This window comes from Lycium barbarum, chromosome 11, assembly GCF_019175385.1.
Source record: "Lycium barbarum isolate Lr01 chromosome 11, ASM1917538v2, whole genome shotgun sequence".
Lineage (NCBI taxonomy): Eukaryota > Viridiplantae > Streptophyta > Magnoliopsida > Solanales > Solanaceae > Lycium > Lycium barbarum.
In genome coordinates, this window is record NC_083347.1 from 3,675,077 (window position 1) to 3,692,920 (window position 17,844).

General features: G+C 35.4%; 3 protein-coding genes across 5 annotated transcripts; 2 read left to right on the forward strand and 1 right to left on the reverse strand.

The window, feature by feature from the left end:
* Positions 1 to 5,042: 5,042 nt before the first annotated feature.
* Positions 5,043 to 10,331, forward strand: LOC132619109 (purple acid phosphatase 18-like). Its single transcript, XM_060334073.1, has 5 exons — positions 5,043 to 5,284; positions 8,271 to 8,939; positions 9,102 to 9,290; positions 9,376 to 9,464; positions 9,878 to 10,331. Exons 1-5 carry the CDS (start codon positions 5,138 to 5,140, stop codon positions 10,071 to 10,073), a joined length of 1,290 nt encoding a protein of 429 aa, XP_060190056.1. The 5' UTR covers positions 5,043 to 5,137; the 3' UTR covers positions 10,074 to 10,331.
* Positions 10,332 to 10,560: 229 nt separating this feature from the next.
* LOC132619110 (CRS2-associated factor 2, mitochondrial) lies at positions 10,561 to 13,768 on the reverse strand. Of its 3 annotated transcripts, none has more exons than XR_009574515.1 (6): positions 12,916 to 13,768; positions 11,918 to 12,045; positions 11,608 to 11,833; positions 11,357 to 11,484; positions 10,875 to 11,098; positions 10,561 to 10,800 (listed from the first exon to the last, which is right to left on the reverse strand). XR_009574515.1 is itself a non-coding variant. In XM_060334074.1 (5 exons), exons 1-5 carry the CDS (start codon positions 13,535 to 13,537, stop codon positions 11,009 to 11,011), a joined length of 1,194 nt encoding a protein of 397 aa, XP_060190057.1. In that variant the 5' UTR covers positions 13,538 to 13,767; the 3' UTR covers positions 10,561 to 11,008. The 3 variants fall into 3 exon arrangements, 1 of the variants encoding a protein (XP_060190057.1); XR_009574514.1 differs by having other exon boundaries at positions 10,838 to 11,098; positions 12,916 to 13,767; XM_060334074.1 differs by having other exon boundaries at positions 10,561 to 11,098; positions 12,916 to 13,767.
* Positions 13,769 to 14,827: 1,059 nt separating this feature from the next.
* Positions 14,828 to 17,226, forward strand: LOC132619113 (cytochrome P450 716B1-like). Its single transcript, XM_060334076.1, has 3 exons — positions 14,828 to 15,759; positions 15,841 to 16,028; positions 16,129 to 17,226. Exons 1-3 carry the CDS (start codon positions 15,330 to 15,332, stop codon positions 16,432 to 16,434), a joined length of 924 nt encoding a protein of 307 aa, XP_060190059.1. The 5' UTR covers positions 14,828 to 15,329; the 3' UTR covers positions 16,435 to 17,226.
* The last annotated feature ends 618 nt before the right edge of the window (positions 17,227 to 17,844 follow it).

Sequence of the window (17,844 nt, forward strand, 5' to 3'; positions counted from 1 at the left end):
TCTTATGGAGCTTAAAGGGAGCCCCGTACTAAGAGTTATGCCTTTTTTACTATCACTGGTTGGACCAAAATTTTCAGATTTTGGGTTACGTTTTTAGTCTTTTCCTACTCGAATTGGGACTCCTTATTTTATTATTGTATGAAGTAAAAACGTCCCTAACACTATTCTAAACCCTAAGACACTATTCTTTTTCTCTCTACCTCCATCCCTAAAGAACCTAGACACTTCAATCTTGCAAGAAACTCATTCTTGCAATCAAGAAAAATCAAGAAACCGAATTTGGTTTGACAATCTAGTTTCCTAAGGTTTCCTCCAAGGTAAATATTTTAATCAAGAACCTTTGTATTGTACAAGATTTATCATTTATAAAGACTAGAATAAATCCATCTATCCCGTTACCCTATAAAAATCAAGAGTTGTAAAAAATTGGAGAAAACTCTAGTATTTTTCAGTTGAGTTTCATTCCGACCAGCCATATTAATTTGGTGTTTCCCGATAAACTAACCGTTGGATCAAGCCCAAATTTTAACTGAGTGTTCATAACACACATAAGTCTAAAATATGAGCGGTAGAGATTGGATTTGGAGGTCTGGAGAAGTACCATTTGAGCCACGAACAGTAGCTACGAAAATCAATGAAAATCCTCTCAAGGTTTCCAAATTCAAAGCTTTTGGAATTCTTCTTCAAAGATTCAGACTTTTCTTCAAGTTTTGGAATTATTAAGGTATGTAGAGTTACTATCTACGTGTGGGAACATCATTGTTCTTCCCCACGCCTCATAATCCATAAATTATGATTCTCTACGAAAACTAGGGTTTTCTATACCATGCTCATGACAACCCTAGGTCCATGTCCATGATTATATTATGTATGAATTGCTATTATTCTATCATTGTTGTTCTTAATAACTCAATATGATTATTGAGAATCAGTCCGTAATCCATGAAAACCCATATCTTATATTCCATGGGTTCTTGCATGCATGTTTTTAACTAAGAATGATTATTTCATGAATATCCTACATGTCTACAAGTTTTCATGCAACTATATTATATAATTATTTTCATTCTATGATACAAGATACATACATGCTAAATACAAGTTATTTCATAAAACCATGTTTACAAGTTATTTCATGAAACCATGTTTACAAGTTATTTCGTGAAATCATGATTACAAGTCAAGTACAAGTTAATTCACGAAAATCATGGGTTTCTTAGCCAATTATATCATGTTCATATTTTTGGGAGTTGCACGAATTACCGAGAAGGCTCAGATAGCCTGAAACTACGTAGCCACCGTAGGACAAGGATCGCTCCGCCCAGTTAGGACGATACCTTAATTTTACACTGAATGGATCCATCAGGCACGTTACCACCTTATACCCTGGCAAGGTATGGGGCTCTGCTGGTCCGACGAGGTACCAGACTCCACGTGTCCACGTGGTGATATCATATTGTCGGTTTATGAAATGCTCTCCCTACTTATCATGTTTTACTTATGTTATATATATATGTACTCATGCTCATGCTCATGTTCATGTCCAGGTTTTCAGTTCCACTTCTTATCATGTTATTCCATGTCCCATGTTATTTCTTTCAGTTGCTTTACATACCAGTACATTCAATGTGCTGACGTCCTCTTTCTATTACCCGGGGGCCTGCATTTCACGATGCAGGTATTGATTGACAGGACAACAGATTTGCTCATTAGGACATTGCTCGTATCAGCTTTTGGTGAGCCCCATCTCATTCAGGGTTGTGTCTTTACTTCTATTTATGTCAGTTATGCATTTAAGGTATGTCGAGGGCCTTGTCTCGGTGAACAGTTTAGCAGACAGATTCGTGTCAGAGGTTTCATAGACTAGTCAGTTGTCATGTTCAGTTGAGTTGGCCTTAATGGCTACATTACCATAATTCCGCATTCATGATATAATAATAATAATATTTTCAGACTTATGATTATTGAACTCCATGTTTTCACAATTCATGCATGTTTACTTTATATTCCGCATCAGTTCATGTGGTTCTCTCGGTCACATGCAGCAAGGCACCGAGTGCCGTGTTACGCCCAGGCCATGGTTCGGGGCGTGACACTTCTTGTAGATCATGTCTGATTCGTTTAAAAAAATGGGAGGAATTATTTTTTTAAGTCACGAAGACATTCATAAGGTTGGCGCCTAAACCCTAAATCCATCCCATTCATCTTTTCTGTGTTTTTGATGTTGTTTCCTATTCATTGTAGGCAATACTGTCACAAGAAGCCCAATTCACTAAAGTGTTTATAGAAACAATTAAAAATGCTACTATAATTGTAACTGGAGTGAAGGAAGTCGTATTCATGTGCAGGTTAATCACTTGGTTTCTTTTCACCTGCACTCTATGGTATTTGCGCACTTGTTTTATTCTTTCACATTAGCAGTGATATTGCTTGTTTCAAAGGAGGCAAAGAAGTAGATGGCGTTCAAGTTTCCAATGCCCAATGATTTGATGAACTGAGTGATCGTGTGAGTTTTTGTGGGGCATTTTCTTTTCTTCTATCAGTAATGTGAGTTTGCTATGACATACTGTACTGAAACCTTCTGCGCAGTATCTTGACCTAATATCCAAATACTGTGGCCGATGCTTATCTAGTTTGTTATGAATTTGGGTAAACTTGTCATGTTGTTTCTTAGTATTTTGGATTTGCAGTTTTTGATTGCTTTTGGTAAATGTCCCCTTAAATTCATGTTAGACGTGGTGTGCAGATTTAATTGCGACCAACGTCCAAGTTAAAACAACATATAGTGCATGTGATGTTTGAAATTGACCAATAAAAATAGTAGGTTAGCTGTATTTTATTCTGAAAGAGATGTGGAATCCCTTAGCTGGTTTTTCTTCGTCTTTTTGTCTTTAATTCCAGGGGCGGACCCACATGTAGTGGTCCGAGTGCTCGAGCACCCATTAACCTGGGCGCGAACTATATATTTTTATATAGAAATTCCTTAACATTGTGATATATTGGCGGAATAGCACCCACTGTACAAAAGTTGGGGTTGGTGCTTTGGTTGAGGCCTGAGTTGAAGGGGCTCACTCGGTGAAGCGTAAGGGTTCGAATCTTGTTAACACAATTTTTTAAGAGTTTCCCCCTATTTTTCTAGCACTTGGTTTTAACATAAAATTTCTTATGTTTATTTAGCTGTTCCCGCTGACTTTTCTTTCATTTCTCCAAAATATATATTCTTTTATTTTTTTTACATATTCTTTTATTTTTTTACTTTCTTTGTTCACTTTTTATTAAATTTTTTAAAATTGGTTTTTCATCAACTTTTTTTAATTTTATTATTGTGTTCCAATAATTTCTTACGTTTTGTTTTTAACTTTTCTTAATGGTTTTTCGTTATTTTTTTAATTATTGTGTTCAAATAATTTTGCCCTTCTATTGTATGGTTGGTAGACGGTAGCAACTTTACAGTAAAATAATATCAGCACTCACGACCTTAAAAATCTGAATCCGCCACTGTTTAATTCACAACCATTTCTCCTTTGTGCCCCCTCCCCCATCACCCTAATTAATTCTATGTAGTACACCTTTATTAACTAACAATGGTGTTTTCCTTTTTTTTTTTTTTTTTTTTACTCTTTAGAAATACGGGTTGAGACCATCATTTGATTATTTTTCAGATATTTAAGACTTTGAAATCAATTAGTAATTACTTATTAAATGTTTCTATGTTTAAATTATGCAGCGACTCCTTATATTTAAGATCATAATCAACTAAGTTGTTTCTTTATATGTAATATAAGTGTGATTCCTTTCATGTTACTTTTCCTAATATTAATCGACATTGCCCAAATGAGAAAAAGAAGTCCATCAAATGTACAAATCCAAAGATTCAAACCTCAAACAGGAAAAAGGCACCAAATTGAAGGCTATCTTTTCGGTGCAAATTAAATTGACTAATATGCAAGATACAAATCCACTTAATCTTATTTTCGTGTACTTTCTTAATACTTAGTTTTCTAATTTATATTCCGTAAGTGTAAAAATATGTCACTCTCCACGTCCAAACATAAGTGTCGTTTCAACCAAAAAAAAAAAAAAAAAAAATTGTCTCAAAATATTGTCGCTTTTAAGATCCAAGACAAATTGTTTTCAACTATACACTTACATTGAAAAATTGCTAATTCTTAATAGTGTTTAATTCTCAAGAAATATGAGTAATTTAGTAAACTAAATATTATATTTATTAAGGGCAAAGGTGCAAATATACCCCTCAACTTTGCGATATACCCCTCGTTACAAAAGTGGTAGTATATATGTCAATGTCATTACAAAATGATGCAAATATACCCTTTTCGCTGACGGGATTTTAAAAAAAAAATTATTTAGGTTAATTATTAATTAAAAAAAATGCCATGTGACTTTTAAAAAAAGTCTACTCAGTTTTTTTAGTAGACATGCTTTTCTAAAGCGACATAGTAATTTTTTTTTCTGGTGGATCAGGTCTGGTTCGTTTAAAAAAATGAGTAGACTTATTTTTTTAAAAGTCACAGAGATATTTTTTTAAACATACCAAACCCGACGCACCAGAAAAGAAATTACCATCTGGCTTTAAAAAAATATGTCTACTCGAAAAAATAGGTAAACTTTTTCTTAAAGTCACGTGATATTTTTTTAATTAAAAAAATACGTAAATGATTTTTTAAAAAAAAATTCCATCAGCTAAAATAATATATTTGCACAATTTGTGTAACGACAGAATTATATATATACCACTTTCGTAACGAGGGTTATATCTACTCTAAATTGCAAAACTAAAAAGTATATTTACACCTTTTCCCATTTCTTAATAAGTTGAAATGAAAAAGATGACACTTATTTTGATACGGAAGAGTACAATATATTTTTTAAAACAAATTAACGAGACTAAATTGGGCTCAATCGACATGCTTTGTCGACATGATTAAGAAGTTTCTTTACCGACATGAAAAAAAAAGAAAAAAAAAGGAAGTGTGAAAGCAAAAAAGGAAAAAGCGGGAGATAATGGGGTGGTTATTGTAGGTGTGAAGCAAACAAAAAAGGTCCGTGTTTCGGGGAAAAAAAAAAGTGTCTTACTTGCCAATTTTGAAAAAGCAGCTTCATCCAAAATCCAATAATGGAAGAACTCAAATTGAAGATAATAATACTAGTTTTGTTGATGGGCGTAGCAGTAAGTGGTGGAGAAGTAGAATACGTGAGACCTCCAGCGCGTAAAGCTTTTCGTTTGCCGTGGGATTCAAAGCCTTCTTCGCAACCTCAGCAGGTAAGCTTTCGAATAGTATTACTTTCCACTAATGTGGATCCACTCACTACGTTAGTAACTACTCTCACCGTGTCAAATTAGTTGTCATCTTTTGCTTCCTAATCTTTCATCAACATTTTAAAATGTACTCGTCAATTTATGTGATAAAGTTAAACTTCTTTATTTTGACCTTAGAATTTGGACATTCGATTCAATCTTTTTAAGTTTTTTTTTTTTTTTTTTTGAAAAATACTCCATCCATTTCATAACAAGTGACTTTTTAGGCTTATAATTTTGTTTCAAAATAAGTGGTGCTTTAGGATTTTGTGAAGAAATTAATCTTCTCCTTCCAAAAGGATCCTTGTTTACATAAAATTAAGAATTATTAAGTTTTTCTCTTTTTCTAGACATTTAATTAGGGGTAGATAAGTAAAAACACTCCTAATTTTTTTTAGGAGTGAACACTTTCTTAAGCCTAAAAAGCCACTTATTATGGAATGGAGGAAGTGATTTATATAAAAAGTATTATAAAGTCACAATAATTAACAATTTAAAATACTGAAAGGGCATTCACATAAATTGGGACATAGGGAGTACATTTTTATCAAATTGACATGAGAAAGTTGCAATTTGTACTACGTTTCGTATTATTTTTTGAATATCTAAATTTTAGTTTTGAAATATTAAGTTGATGTAATCTAATTTAGTTAAGAAAAAGGTGTCACATAAATTGGGACAGAGGGAGGAAGACAGCAGTAGTAGTTTGTATGAGAACGAGTGCGTACATACTAAGAGATATAATGTATAATTTGAGGAAAAAAATACAGCTGCAACATGTAGATCCGCCTATGTCTTTATGTTTGTATCATTTGGTGTTAATTTCTAGTGAATTTGATCAAAAGTTATTCGGACTTGGGTACGGATTTTACCCCGGGTACTGTTGTTCAGCTGAGTCTAGGAGTAAGGAGTTCCACTTATTACAATATGATATGAAATTAAGGGTGCTTAATTTTCTTTTGATCTGTTGAGGCTTTTAGTATATGTTCAATGCTTTGCTAATATTTGGTTATTCCTCACGGTTTGAAACTCCTTGTTTTATGTCGCATTGTGTTAGGCCAAAGACTCAACCGTCTTCGAGCTCCTGAAGTTACCAATTTTGCTTGGTGTCTGTATTTCATACTTCATAGAAAGAAGTAGTTTTGATTTTCTACATGTTTCTTAGTGCGATATCGATGTGCAATGTAGCTAAGTTAGCATTTATAAAGCTCATACGCTAGCTCATATGCTCCAAAGCGCTCTCTTTTGGGGGGGCTTTCATTTACTTTTTTTTTGTTCAAGCTGTCATTAGCCCCTGTTTGGATGGATGCGAAATGTTTCCATGGTCATCACTAAGAGTGTTCATGGTTCGGTTTGGGTCGGTTATTGATTAAAACCATAACCAAATCAATTTAGTCGGTTTTTAAATGTCTAACACCATAACCAAACCAAATAAAATAATAACTACCGGTTTGGTTATTGTCGGTTTGGTTCGATTTTTCGGTTTATGACTAGCAGCCATGAGACTTATCAGTAAAACATTAAAAAGTTGAAAAAAACATGTCTTTTTTTGGTTCAAACGATAACTTTTATTTATAGTTTAAGGTGGAACATACATCATAGAAACATTTTCACTATTAGTGAATAGTGTAGTACTCAAGTTACCCAAAGTTGCTAAACTATTACATATAGAGCTAAAAACTAACTTAGTAGTGGCTGCACCATTTTTGTCATCTTAATACACATACTTGGAGCATAGAAGCTTTTAGTTGTTGTTACAAACATACATATTAATTAAACATAAAGACTACCTAAAATTAAAATGAAAATATATGAAATAAAAAAACTTTGTGTAATGATCTCAAACTTTGGGGCAGTACTTGCATTTTGCCCTCAATTCTCCCATTTTATTAAAAAAACTGTGTAATGATCCCAAGCTTTAGACGTTTTTCTATCATTATCCCCAAGGTTAGGGTCTCGACTACAAGGAGTTGTTCTTTTCTGCTTTTTAGGAGGATTACCCATGGAAGAAGTATTGGGGCATTACCATGTGCTTGAATTGCAGCAAATGCTGATGTTACCGAAGTATCTTCTATAGGAACCTCCAAATCTACAACTTCTGTCCTTTTCATATGAAAAATTATTAAAAGTTTAGGACCTATTCAGACAAGAAAAAAGAAAGGTATAAATTCGAAAAAAAAGAAGAAACAACCTAAAATCAAATGGCTAACAAAGAAAGGCTAAAAATTTAAGCTAAAGATATTAGACTCTAACGTGAGCTTCTGTTAGTAGGTTTACACTTAACACTTAAAAGAGTTAAAAGACTTAAAGACATGGGCTTGGACATATTCTTAAAAACATGGGCCTTAAACAATTATGTGAAATAAGTAGACCAAAAATCAAATTAATGATTAAAAGGTATAAAATATTTATAATTATTTATGAAAAACTAATATTATACATATATATAATTATAAAATTTATGCATATAATTTATCGGTTTGGTTCGATTATTTATTCGGTTATTTTTTAATAGAACCATAACCAAACCCAATATTATCGGTTAAAATTTAAAACCAAATCAAACCAAACCAAACCAAATGTCGGTTTTTTTATTCGGTTTGGTTAAATTTTCAGTTTGGTTTTGGTTTTAACCAAAACCGTGAACAGCCCTACTCATCACGTGGAAAGTCCCCACCCCCCCCCCCACCCCCCCCCCCCCCCCCAAAAAAAAAAGAAATAAAATTTCTTGGATCCGTTTTCATTTCGATTAACTTCTCTTTCCCTCTTTACTTTCTTGATTCAGAACTCAAACAGAACTTTTGTAACCAATCAAGCATAGAAAAGGAAACATTTTATGTCATATCAAATTGTGCTTACTGTTATCCCCACCTTAAGTTAAGTGTTTGTGGCTTTGGTGAATGAATGGTGCCTGTATATTTGATCATGTGGATTAATATTCTCATTGCAGGTTCACATCTCATTAGCTGGGGACAAACACATAAGGGTATCATGGGTCACAACTGATAAATCTTCTCCTTCAATTGTTGAATATGGAACATCCACCGGAGAATACAGTAGTAAAGCTGAAGGGGAAAGTACCAAGTACAGTTACCTGTTATATAGTTCCGGAACAATACACCATACTGTGATTGGACCATTGCAAGACAACACAGTGTACTTCTACAGATGTGGTGGAGAAGGTTCGGAGTTCCAGCTCAAAACTCCACCATCTAAGTTTCCAGTTACTTTTGCTGTGGCAGGAGATTTGGGCCAGACTGGATGGACAAAGTCCACTTTAGACCATATAGACCAATGTAAATATGATGTTCATTTGCTCCCTGGTGACCTTTCTTATGCTGATTATATTCAGCATAGGTGGGACACATTTGGTCAACTGGTTCAGCCGCTGGCTAGTGCGAGGCCGTGGATGGTGACTCAAGGGAATCATGAAAAAGAAAACATACCACTCATTGTGGACAAATTTATATCTTACAACTCCAGGTGGAAGATGCCATTTGAGGAGAGTGGATCTACTTCAAATCTCTACTATTCATTTGATGTTGCAGGGGTTCACACAATCATGCTCGGTTCATATACCGACTATGATGAGTACTCTGATCAATATAGATGGCTGAAGGTTAGCTGAGCTCTCTCTTATTCCTGAATTGTAAATATTCTCGTTTTGAAGAGTGTTCTGATATAAAAGTAGAGTCACAGTGTGAGGAATAATATGACACTTCCGCTTTTGTCCGTTAGTTGTTTTGCTAATATTAATGCATTCATTGGAATTTCAATTTAGGCTGATCTTCTAAAAGTGGATCGGAAAAAGACTCCTTGGTTGGTTGTGTTATTCCATGTGCCATGGTATAATAGTAATGAAGCCCATCAAGGTGAAGCTGATGACATGATGACATCTATGGAGCCTCTGCTGTATGCAGCCGGTGCAGATATAGTGTTTGCTGGGCATGTTCATGCTTATGAGCGCACGGTATGTCCAAAAAAAAAAAAAAATTTTGCTTGTTATTCTTGATAATTGGATAGATAAGGGAATTTATTTTCTTCTTTTTCAACAGAAACGAGTTTATAATGGTAAACCTGATCCTTGTGGTGCTGTCCACATAACAATTGGTGACGGAGGAAATAAAGAAGGTTTAGCGCACAAGTAAGTATTCCTTGTAGTATTTTTTCTTGCCATGCTGAGCACAGGATCCTTAAAATGACAATGGCAGCAAGAACTACTTTAGATCATTAATGGTGTCTGTGTTCTGTTTCTGAATTGAAATATCTTCTGTTTCCCTTCATAGTTGAACAACTTTGACAATAAAGGACAAATTCTTCACCAAGTACTTCTCTCTGGCTTTGTGAATCAGAATTTCTCTTCTAACTGTTCTGGAAACTTAATAATGCACAGCCCTCCGGGACAACCCCCCCCCCCCCCCCCCCCCCCCAACAAAACCAAAACCCTTTCGCGGCTACAAATTTGGGTTTTAGAAGTTTTAGGTGCCACTTTTATTTGTAAGTAGAGTGGAAGTTATCATGACAGTGAACTTACATGTCTTGGCAAATTATTGACAGGTACACGCTACCCCAGCCAGAATGGTCCGTATTCCGTGAAGCAAGCTTTGGCCATGGTGAACTTGCGATTATTAATTCAACTCATGCCTCCTGGAGTTGGCATAGAAATGATGATGATGAACAAGTGAGGTCTGATCAGGTTTCGGTTACCTCATTGATTGGTTCAGGATGCAGGAGCACTGGAGTCACGAACTAATCCTGTGGATCCTTAAAGCTCTCTTTGAAACAGAAACCAACTACTTACTCGTATCATAAACTTGATTTAGGAGATATATTGATTAAGGTACAGAAAGGACCATTAGTTCCCTAGTTTTTGTCTCTAAATGTAATGTACCTCGTAAATTCTATTTCTCTACAGGATTATTATTTAGTACTTACCTTCAATTACCCTTGTACTTGACTACCAATATTAGTTCTGTCACTCGTGAATTAATAGCCATTATCCTTGTGTGAATTATACATCAGCAAAATATTTTTGCATTAAGCCAAATTTGGAAAAGCCAGCCAAACTACATACATTAATATTTTTGCATTTGTTATATTTAATCATTTGATGATAAAGAAGCAGTTGAAGATAATAGTACAGACCAAAAAGAAAAAATAAACATTGAATAATCGATAAAGAGTAATGTGGCTCGTTGCCCATCTACGTCTAATACCATGCCATAGGTAAGAAAGAATAGTTTCAATCAGAATTGTTTCTTTCATTAAATTACTCTGTAGAAAACATCTCATTCAGAAGCTTTAGTGTGAAGTTACATGTAAATAGAGTAGCAATCTATCAACCACAGGATTTCACTAGCTTTCGCCTGTTGAAAGAGGACTGCTATTGCATTAGTAGCAACTAGTCCCTACTTGCATTTCTTTGGCATCTGCGAGTAAGGTGTGATCTGAGCTGCCTAATTTAGCACAAGTTGAAAAACCTATCTGAGCTGCCTAATTCAGCACAAGTTGAAAAACCTATCTGAGCTGCCTAATTCAGCACAAGTTGAAAAACCTATCAATAGCAGAAACTTTCAAGCAACAATCCAGAACCCTCGCCAGATTCATTTGCCAAATGAAGATTGTGAATGCCTTGCTCTGAGATGGAAGCTGGAAATTTCAAAACACATCCTTGAGCTTAAGTTCCATTCAGGAGCCGGAGTTCTGTTCATCTTTTTGGCCTCTCCAGAGAATAATCTGCTCATCTTTGAACAAGATAGGAACACATGGTACCAGATCCTGAAATTAATAAAGAGCAAAATAAAACTTTCAGTCGTTGTGGACAAAATGTCGAGGTAAACTGACAATTTCTGAATTCTGAAACCAGAAGCTTCACTTCTCGAGACCGAATAGGGGTATACGGTTTTTTTTTTTTTTTTTTTTTTTTGGAAACAGGTAAAGTTGAAGGGGTATACAATTTTTGTTTAAACATCACAAGGATATATTGATTTACACCTAGAAAGAGTTGAAAGCTGATGCAAGATATATGAGTCATACCCGTAATTTAACACCGATTCTTTTGCAGTCACTTGTTCCCACGTGGGTACAATCTAATCTAACGACTTCTTCTGTTTCAAATGCTGCTCTAACTTTGTCCACCACATTCACATACACCCCATTCCTGCCTAGAGGAGCAACAGGTAACAATCAGCAATTACGAAAGGCAATCTTTTAACATGTTTCTAATAATAAAGAGGAGAAATCAGGAGTTTCAACTTGGAGTCACAATATACAAGTTAATTACTCACTGAGTTTCGTTAAAGGAGGAGCATTGAGCCCTTTGTTCCTCATTGCCTTTGTTTCTTCAAATGTCAGGCCATCAGCAACATTCTTCACAAGCTTTGGATATATTGGAGCCAAAGGCTTCCACAGCATCACAGGAATAGTAGGTCTAGTTTTGGGATCATAGTTTCGACCACGATATAAGAGTAAGATATTAATATGGCGATAGATAACTTTTCCACCTGATTTGTCCTACAATTTCACTGTTTATTTGTAAAAGGTTAAAGGAATCAACGTCCAAAATTTTGAGTTGAAATTGGCATTTAGATCACAAACCTCGAGATGGGAGCATACATTATCCATGTCGAGAGTTGGCACCCCCAAGCACTTAATCCTTACAGCTTCAGCCCTCTTCCAATAGTTATGGATGTCCTCCAGCATATTGTGAGTAACTCCACCCCGCCCTAACACACAATAATACTATGATAATCATAAAAAGCTATGGATCACATTGAATTCAATGCAGTGATCATTATACCAACATGTAAATGAGGACGCCAATTTATATCTACAAATACAAACATCAATCATCCATGACGCAGAAGCCAATGTGCAAGAATATCTACTTAGCTCAACTAGCCTCAAACCTAAACTACCCCAATATAAATCCTTTGGATTCTTTCCACTTTGTTGTTTGATATTCAGAGGATCCATAATAACAATTTCACTATCTCTATGTTGGCCGTCAACTTACTTTCCCATTTATCTCAGCTAAGGCAGAGATCATATATACAAGAATATACCATAACTTCTTGGGGAAGCACACAATAAAAATAATAATATTCAGAATGCAAACACAAATGACTCTGTTACACTTAGCAAAGACAATGACATAATTTATCACAAAATGTTGGCATTATTCATTATACAGTCAGACTTCTCTATAACAACACTTCACTATAAAAACCAAATAAAATTACTCCTCTATAACAACGTTATACCTATAACAACAACAATCATCATTATCACTTTTTGTTTAATCAGGAACAATCATCATTATCACGGTACAATCTTTTGTAAAATTACCTCTCTATAACAGTTTTCTACCTATAATAACAATCATCATTATCACTATATACACTTTGTAAAATTACAACTCTATAATAACTACTCAAATATTAATCTCAATATCACAGTACTCCTCAATCCAAACAAGTTTTACAGCTAAATGAACCTTCTTATGTCCATTCTACTCTAATTTCATCCATTTCATTCCAATAGCCATACACAAACAGTAACTCAAAAACAAATAAATGAACCTTATTGTAAATTACCTAAATTCATTTGTCTAGAACAATCATTATGCCGATACTTCTCCACAATCTCCCCAATTTCCTCCTCGGAAAGCGGTTCTCCAAGAACCCGCCATCTGTCCTCAGCCACTTTCTCCAAATCCACAGGCTGTAAACATGGAGCTGAAGTACCGGTCCATTTTCTATCAACCCGACCCGGCCCAAACGGAGAAAACCGGGGCGGTTCACGGAAACCAATTGGCTTAACTGCTGGATTAGTCTCAGAGTAAGAATAGCGAAAATCAAAGGGCAAATCTGAGTTAACAGTAAAGTTTGAAGCTTTTTCACAATCTTGATTTTCTTGTTTTTTGTTTTTATTGGGTTTATGGGGTTTTAAGGGCAAGTCAGAGTTAATAGTAAAGCTGGAAGCTTTTTCAGAATATTCATTGGATACATCATTCACTTTGTTTCTTTGATTGGGTTTATTATGGGGTTTTAAGGTTGGGGAAAAAGGTGGGTCGAAGATATCTTCTTGATCTGTTTGAGAGTGGAACTGGAAATGGGAAATGGTGAAGAATGATAAGGAGGGTATATTGGGGATTTTGGAAAAGAGGGTACTATTAGCTTGACTGGTTATACGATGCCATGGAAGTAGCTTCATCATTCTCCACTACTACTACAGTACTACTGTGTATGTGAAGCTCTGTGGAGAATAAAACTTGGGGACAAGTTCATTAATTACGAATAAGTCCTAGCTAAAGTTTTTTTTTTCTTAGTCAAATGCATTAAGTTAAAACGGAAAAAGGGTTGAAAATGCCTTTAGCTTTGTGATTTATCTTATATTTGTTCTCCGTTAACTTATTGCCTCATAAGTTTTTCTCATGAATGAGGGCATATCTGGTTAATGTCGTATATTTTAAGGGCATATTTGCCCCTTTTTACTTATTAATAATCATCTACCTTGGTTAATTAGGAGCTCTACTTAAATTAAGAACATATTTGCAATGAAGGGTATATTTGGTCAATTTGGAATAGTTTAAGAGTTAATTTGAACCTTTTCTTGAATAGTGTATAAATTAACAAGTGTCTTTTATTTATTTTTTTCTTTCTTTTTACACCTCGGAAGTCTCTTTGTACAATTTTTTGAAATGTTTTTATGAAGTAACAGAAAGTATTTGATAACTGTTGTTTAAGAAATTTTATGAGTATTTTCCTAAACATGTTTTTGAAAAGAAATTACTTCTCAAATAAAATAATACACTGATTAGCAAACCAGACAAAACTCACAAACAGTGGGAACTACTCTCAGGGCCGGCCAAAGCCACTAAGGCAATGGCTTTGGGCCCCCAAATTTTTGGGGCCCCTTTTTTTTATTAAATTTTATGCTAATTTATTTAAAAGTTATTGTGATTTATGGTATTTTTATGTAATTTCTAAATATGTAAACTGTTTTTTTGAAAAAACTTAAAAATTGTATGTCTGAATTCACGATAAAAATAAAGAAGTTGGACTCTTGAAATTCAAATTGTGTCACATAAATTGAGACAAAGGAGTGCACAATATTTATAAAAGAAAAAAAGAGAAGAATTTTTTTTAGTTGCGTGATTCTTGTGTAGTAAATGAGTCTCACATTTGTCGCCACAGAAAAACAATTATCGAATCATCGTTCGGACACTTTGCTCCAATGGACTTTATCACCAACGACCTTATTGATTCAATAGATCTTCTGCTGCCGATTTGCTAAGTATACTCACTCTGCTGAAGCGCAACGAGTTTTGAACTGAGATCTTAAAAGGGTAGTGTTACACATAAGGAGCTACATACCAGGGTTACATTTCAACAGTATAGCTTAATAATTGCATTAGAAATCGAGGCTCTCATTTTTTTGCCACCCTGCCACATTAATAATTGGCACCTCAAGTATACAAAAGATACAGCAAAATAGAAAGTAAATAATTGGCACCTCAAGTATATAAAAGATACAGCAAAACATATAATAAGAAGAATAGTTCATGATTGATTTGGACTTCGCACTACTTGTTTTTAATAGAAAACCAAGCACAAGAGTTATGTTTACCAACACTATTCTTTTTGGACATGTCGTTCGAGTTAGACACCACAATCCACAACCATATAGGAAAGTATGTTCTGGTATCTCAAGATGGGGCATATTTTTGTTTCAGGAATACCATAATGGAGCTAAGATACTTCTCCAGAAACCAACAAAGTCGACAACACGAGAAGATTATATAAAATCCTCCTACCTCTAAGCTCTTTCCTTATGTACCCCAATCATGAACATTATCTCAATGATTTTCCTATTTCTACTACCGGTATTCCTCCTCATTGTTCGGAGGAGAAGATCATCGAAGAGGGTCCCACCAGGTTCCCTTGGATTTCCAATCATCGGTCAAACTAACTTTTGTGTATGGTGTTGATGGTAGGTATTACCTTTGATGAAGACACTCACCTTCAACATTATTTGCTCTCTCCTTTTCGGGCTTGAACGTGGAGCGCAAAGAGACCAGATGGTTCATCATTTCCAGCAGATGATAGAAGGAATATGGTCAATCCCTATAAACTTGCCTTTTACGCGCTTCAACCGCAGCCTTGAGGCAAGCAAAGATGTCCAGAAAATGCTGAAACAACTTATTTCTGAGAAACGCCATGAGCTCAACAACAACTTAGCTTCATCCCACCAGGATCTCATCACCTGTTTGCTCAGCATCGGTGGAGAGAACAATCAAGAACTCATATCTGAAAATGAAATCATTCATAATGTCATGCTCATCATGATTGCTGGACATGACACTTCATCCACCTTGATAACTTTCATGGTAAGACTTTTAGCAAAGAATCCAAATATCTATGCAGCCGTCCTTAAAGGTAAGAAACCATCTGAATTTCATTCAGACTCGAGTCGCTCTGCCTTTCGGGTTTCTTCTAAATAAGCCTGTGGGAACGCAGAGCAAGAAGAGATTGCACAGAGCAAGTCACCTGGAGAGTCCCTAATTTGGGAAGACCTTGGCAAGATGAAATACACCTGGAGAGTGGCAATGGAGACAATGAGAATGTTCCCTCCAATTTTCGGAGGCTTCAGGCAGACTGTAAAAGACATCGAGTACGGAGGCTACCTCATTCCGAAAGGATGGCAAGTAAGATCAAAATTCCCATCTTTGATCTTCCATTCTTAACTCTCTTATTTTTCTGATTGGCATAATCTGAAGTTAACCACTGCTTAATGGCTGCACATAGATATTCTGGGTAACAGCTAAAACACACATGGATAGCAGCATTTTCCAAGAACCAGAGAAATTTGATCCAGATCGCTTTGAGACCCCAGCATCTTTGCCTCCTTACAACTTTGTTCCATTCGGAGGGGGAGCCCGTATATGTCCTGGATATGAGTTTGCAAAGGTTGAAACTTTGGTTACAATCCATTACCTAGTGACACATTTCACATGGAAGCTATGCTGCACAGATGATTTCTTCAGCAGGGACCCAATGCCAGCACCAACTCAAGGACTTCCCGTTCAAATAATTCCCAGGAAACCTCTCTAATTCAACAAATTTAATCCTACATGCTTCTTCAAGAGGCAGCAGAGTTTGTAAACCTCAAGACTCCTAAGGGGAATACTCCCTATATTATTATGTATTCATGTTAAAAGATGTACACTTTAAGGTCTGACTATCCAGCCACATTTATTGGAACTTTATATTCGAGAATTGAGGGCTAAGCATTGGATGTGAAAAATTGAAACTTTGAACAAGCATAAGCAAAAATCTCCTTTTTTTTCAATAGGAATATTTTTCTAGATTAGGCTTTACGGTTTAAAGTTTTACAACTTTTTCTGGAAACTTGAAGGCTAAAAATTGGATTGAAAGATGGAAAATTTCATGGTCATGTTTTACATTTGTTACTCCTTTTAAGGTAAGTAACTTTTCAAAATTTGGGGTTAGCGTTAAGATAACTTTACAATGGAAAGTTGAGTGAAGATATCTAAGGCTTTGAAGGCAGAAAGAAACAACTAACATTCACTTAGAATACCAACTCTATTTCATATGTACAAGTTCTTTGGGATTCATTTTCCCAAGCTCGTTCAGTAACAAGGAACTTGTCAAGCTAGCATTCTGGCCTGTGCAAATTTCAAGAAGCACTGAAAGAACAAACTCTGTACAAACTCTTAAATAAGAGCAACATATATGTCCATCAGCAACCTTGTACCTAGGGAATTGTACAACAACCTGAGAACTGATTAGTGGAGAATTATATGTGACATGCTAACCTCTAATAAACAAAGGAAGATGGGAAACTCTTGTCAACAACTTTGAGGTCTGTAATATTTCGGAGGCACAGATGGACATCTCTCATTCATATGGGGGTACGGATCCATACTATTGTATCCAGGTAATTACATCCGGTACTTTCCTCGAACTTGACAGAAAGGAAGCTCCACATTATCATCTGCATTGCACCACTTTGGCAACCGGCTTGAATTGTTTTCGAAAAACTTGAGAGAGTAAGCATCTTTTATCTGCACTCCCAGCAATAAATACGTTACTTTTCAAACTCTAGAAGTTGAATCCAACATGAGACTTCCTTTTGTTTTTCAATGAGATGAACCACCAGGCCCAAGGGTTCAACAGAAAACAAGTAAATGTATAGAAAAAATCTCACTTTTTGCGAAGGTAATGGAGGTAACAATAAAGTTCAAAGCTTTTTCCACAATGTTCATTGGATGCAGCATTTTCATGTTTTTTTTTTTTCTTTCTTTCTTTTTCTTGGGTTTATGGGTTTTTAAGGTTGGGGAAAATGGAGGGTCGAAGATATCTTCTTGCTTTGGCTGAGAGTGGAATGGAAAACAGAACATGTTGGTGAATGAAAAAGAGGGTATATTGGGGATCTTGGAAAAGAGGGTACTATTAGGTTGACTGGTCATACGATGCCATGGAAGTTGTATAGAGTAAAAA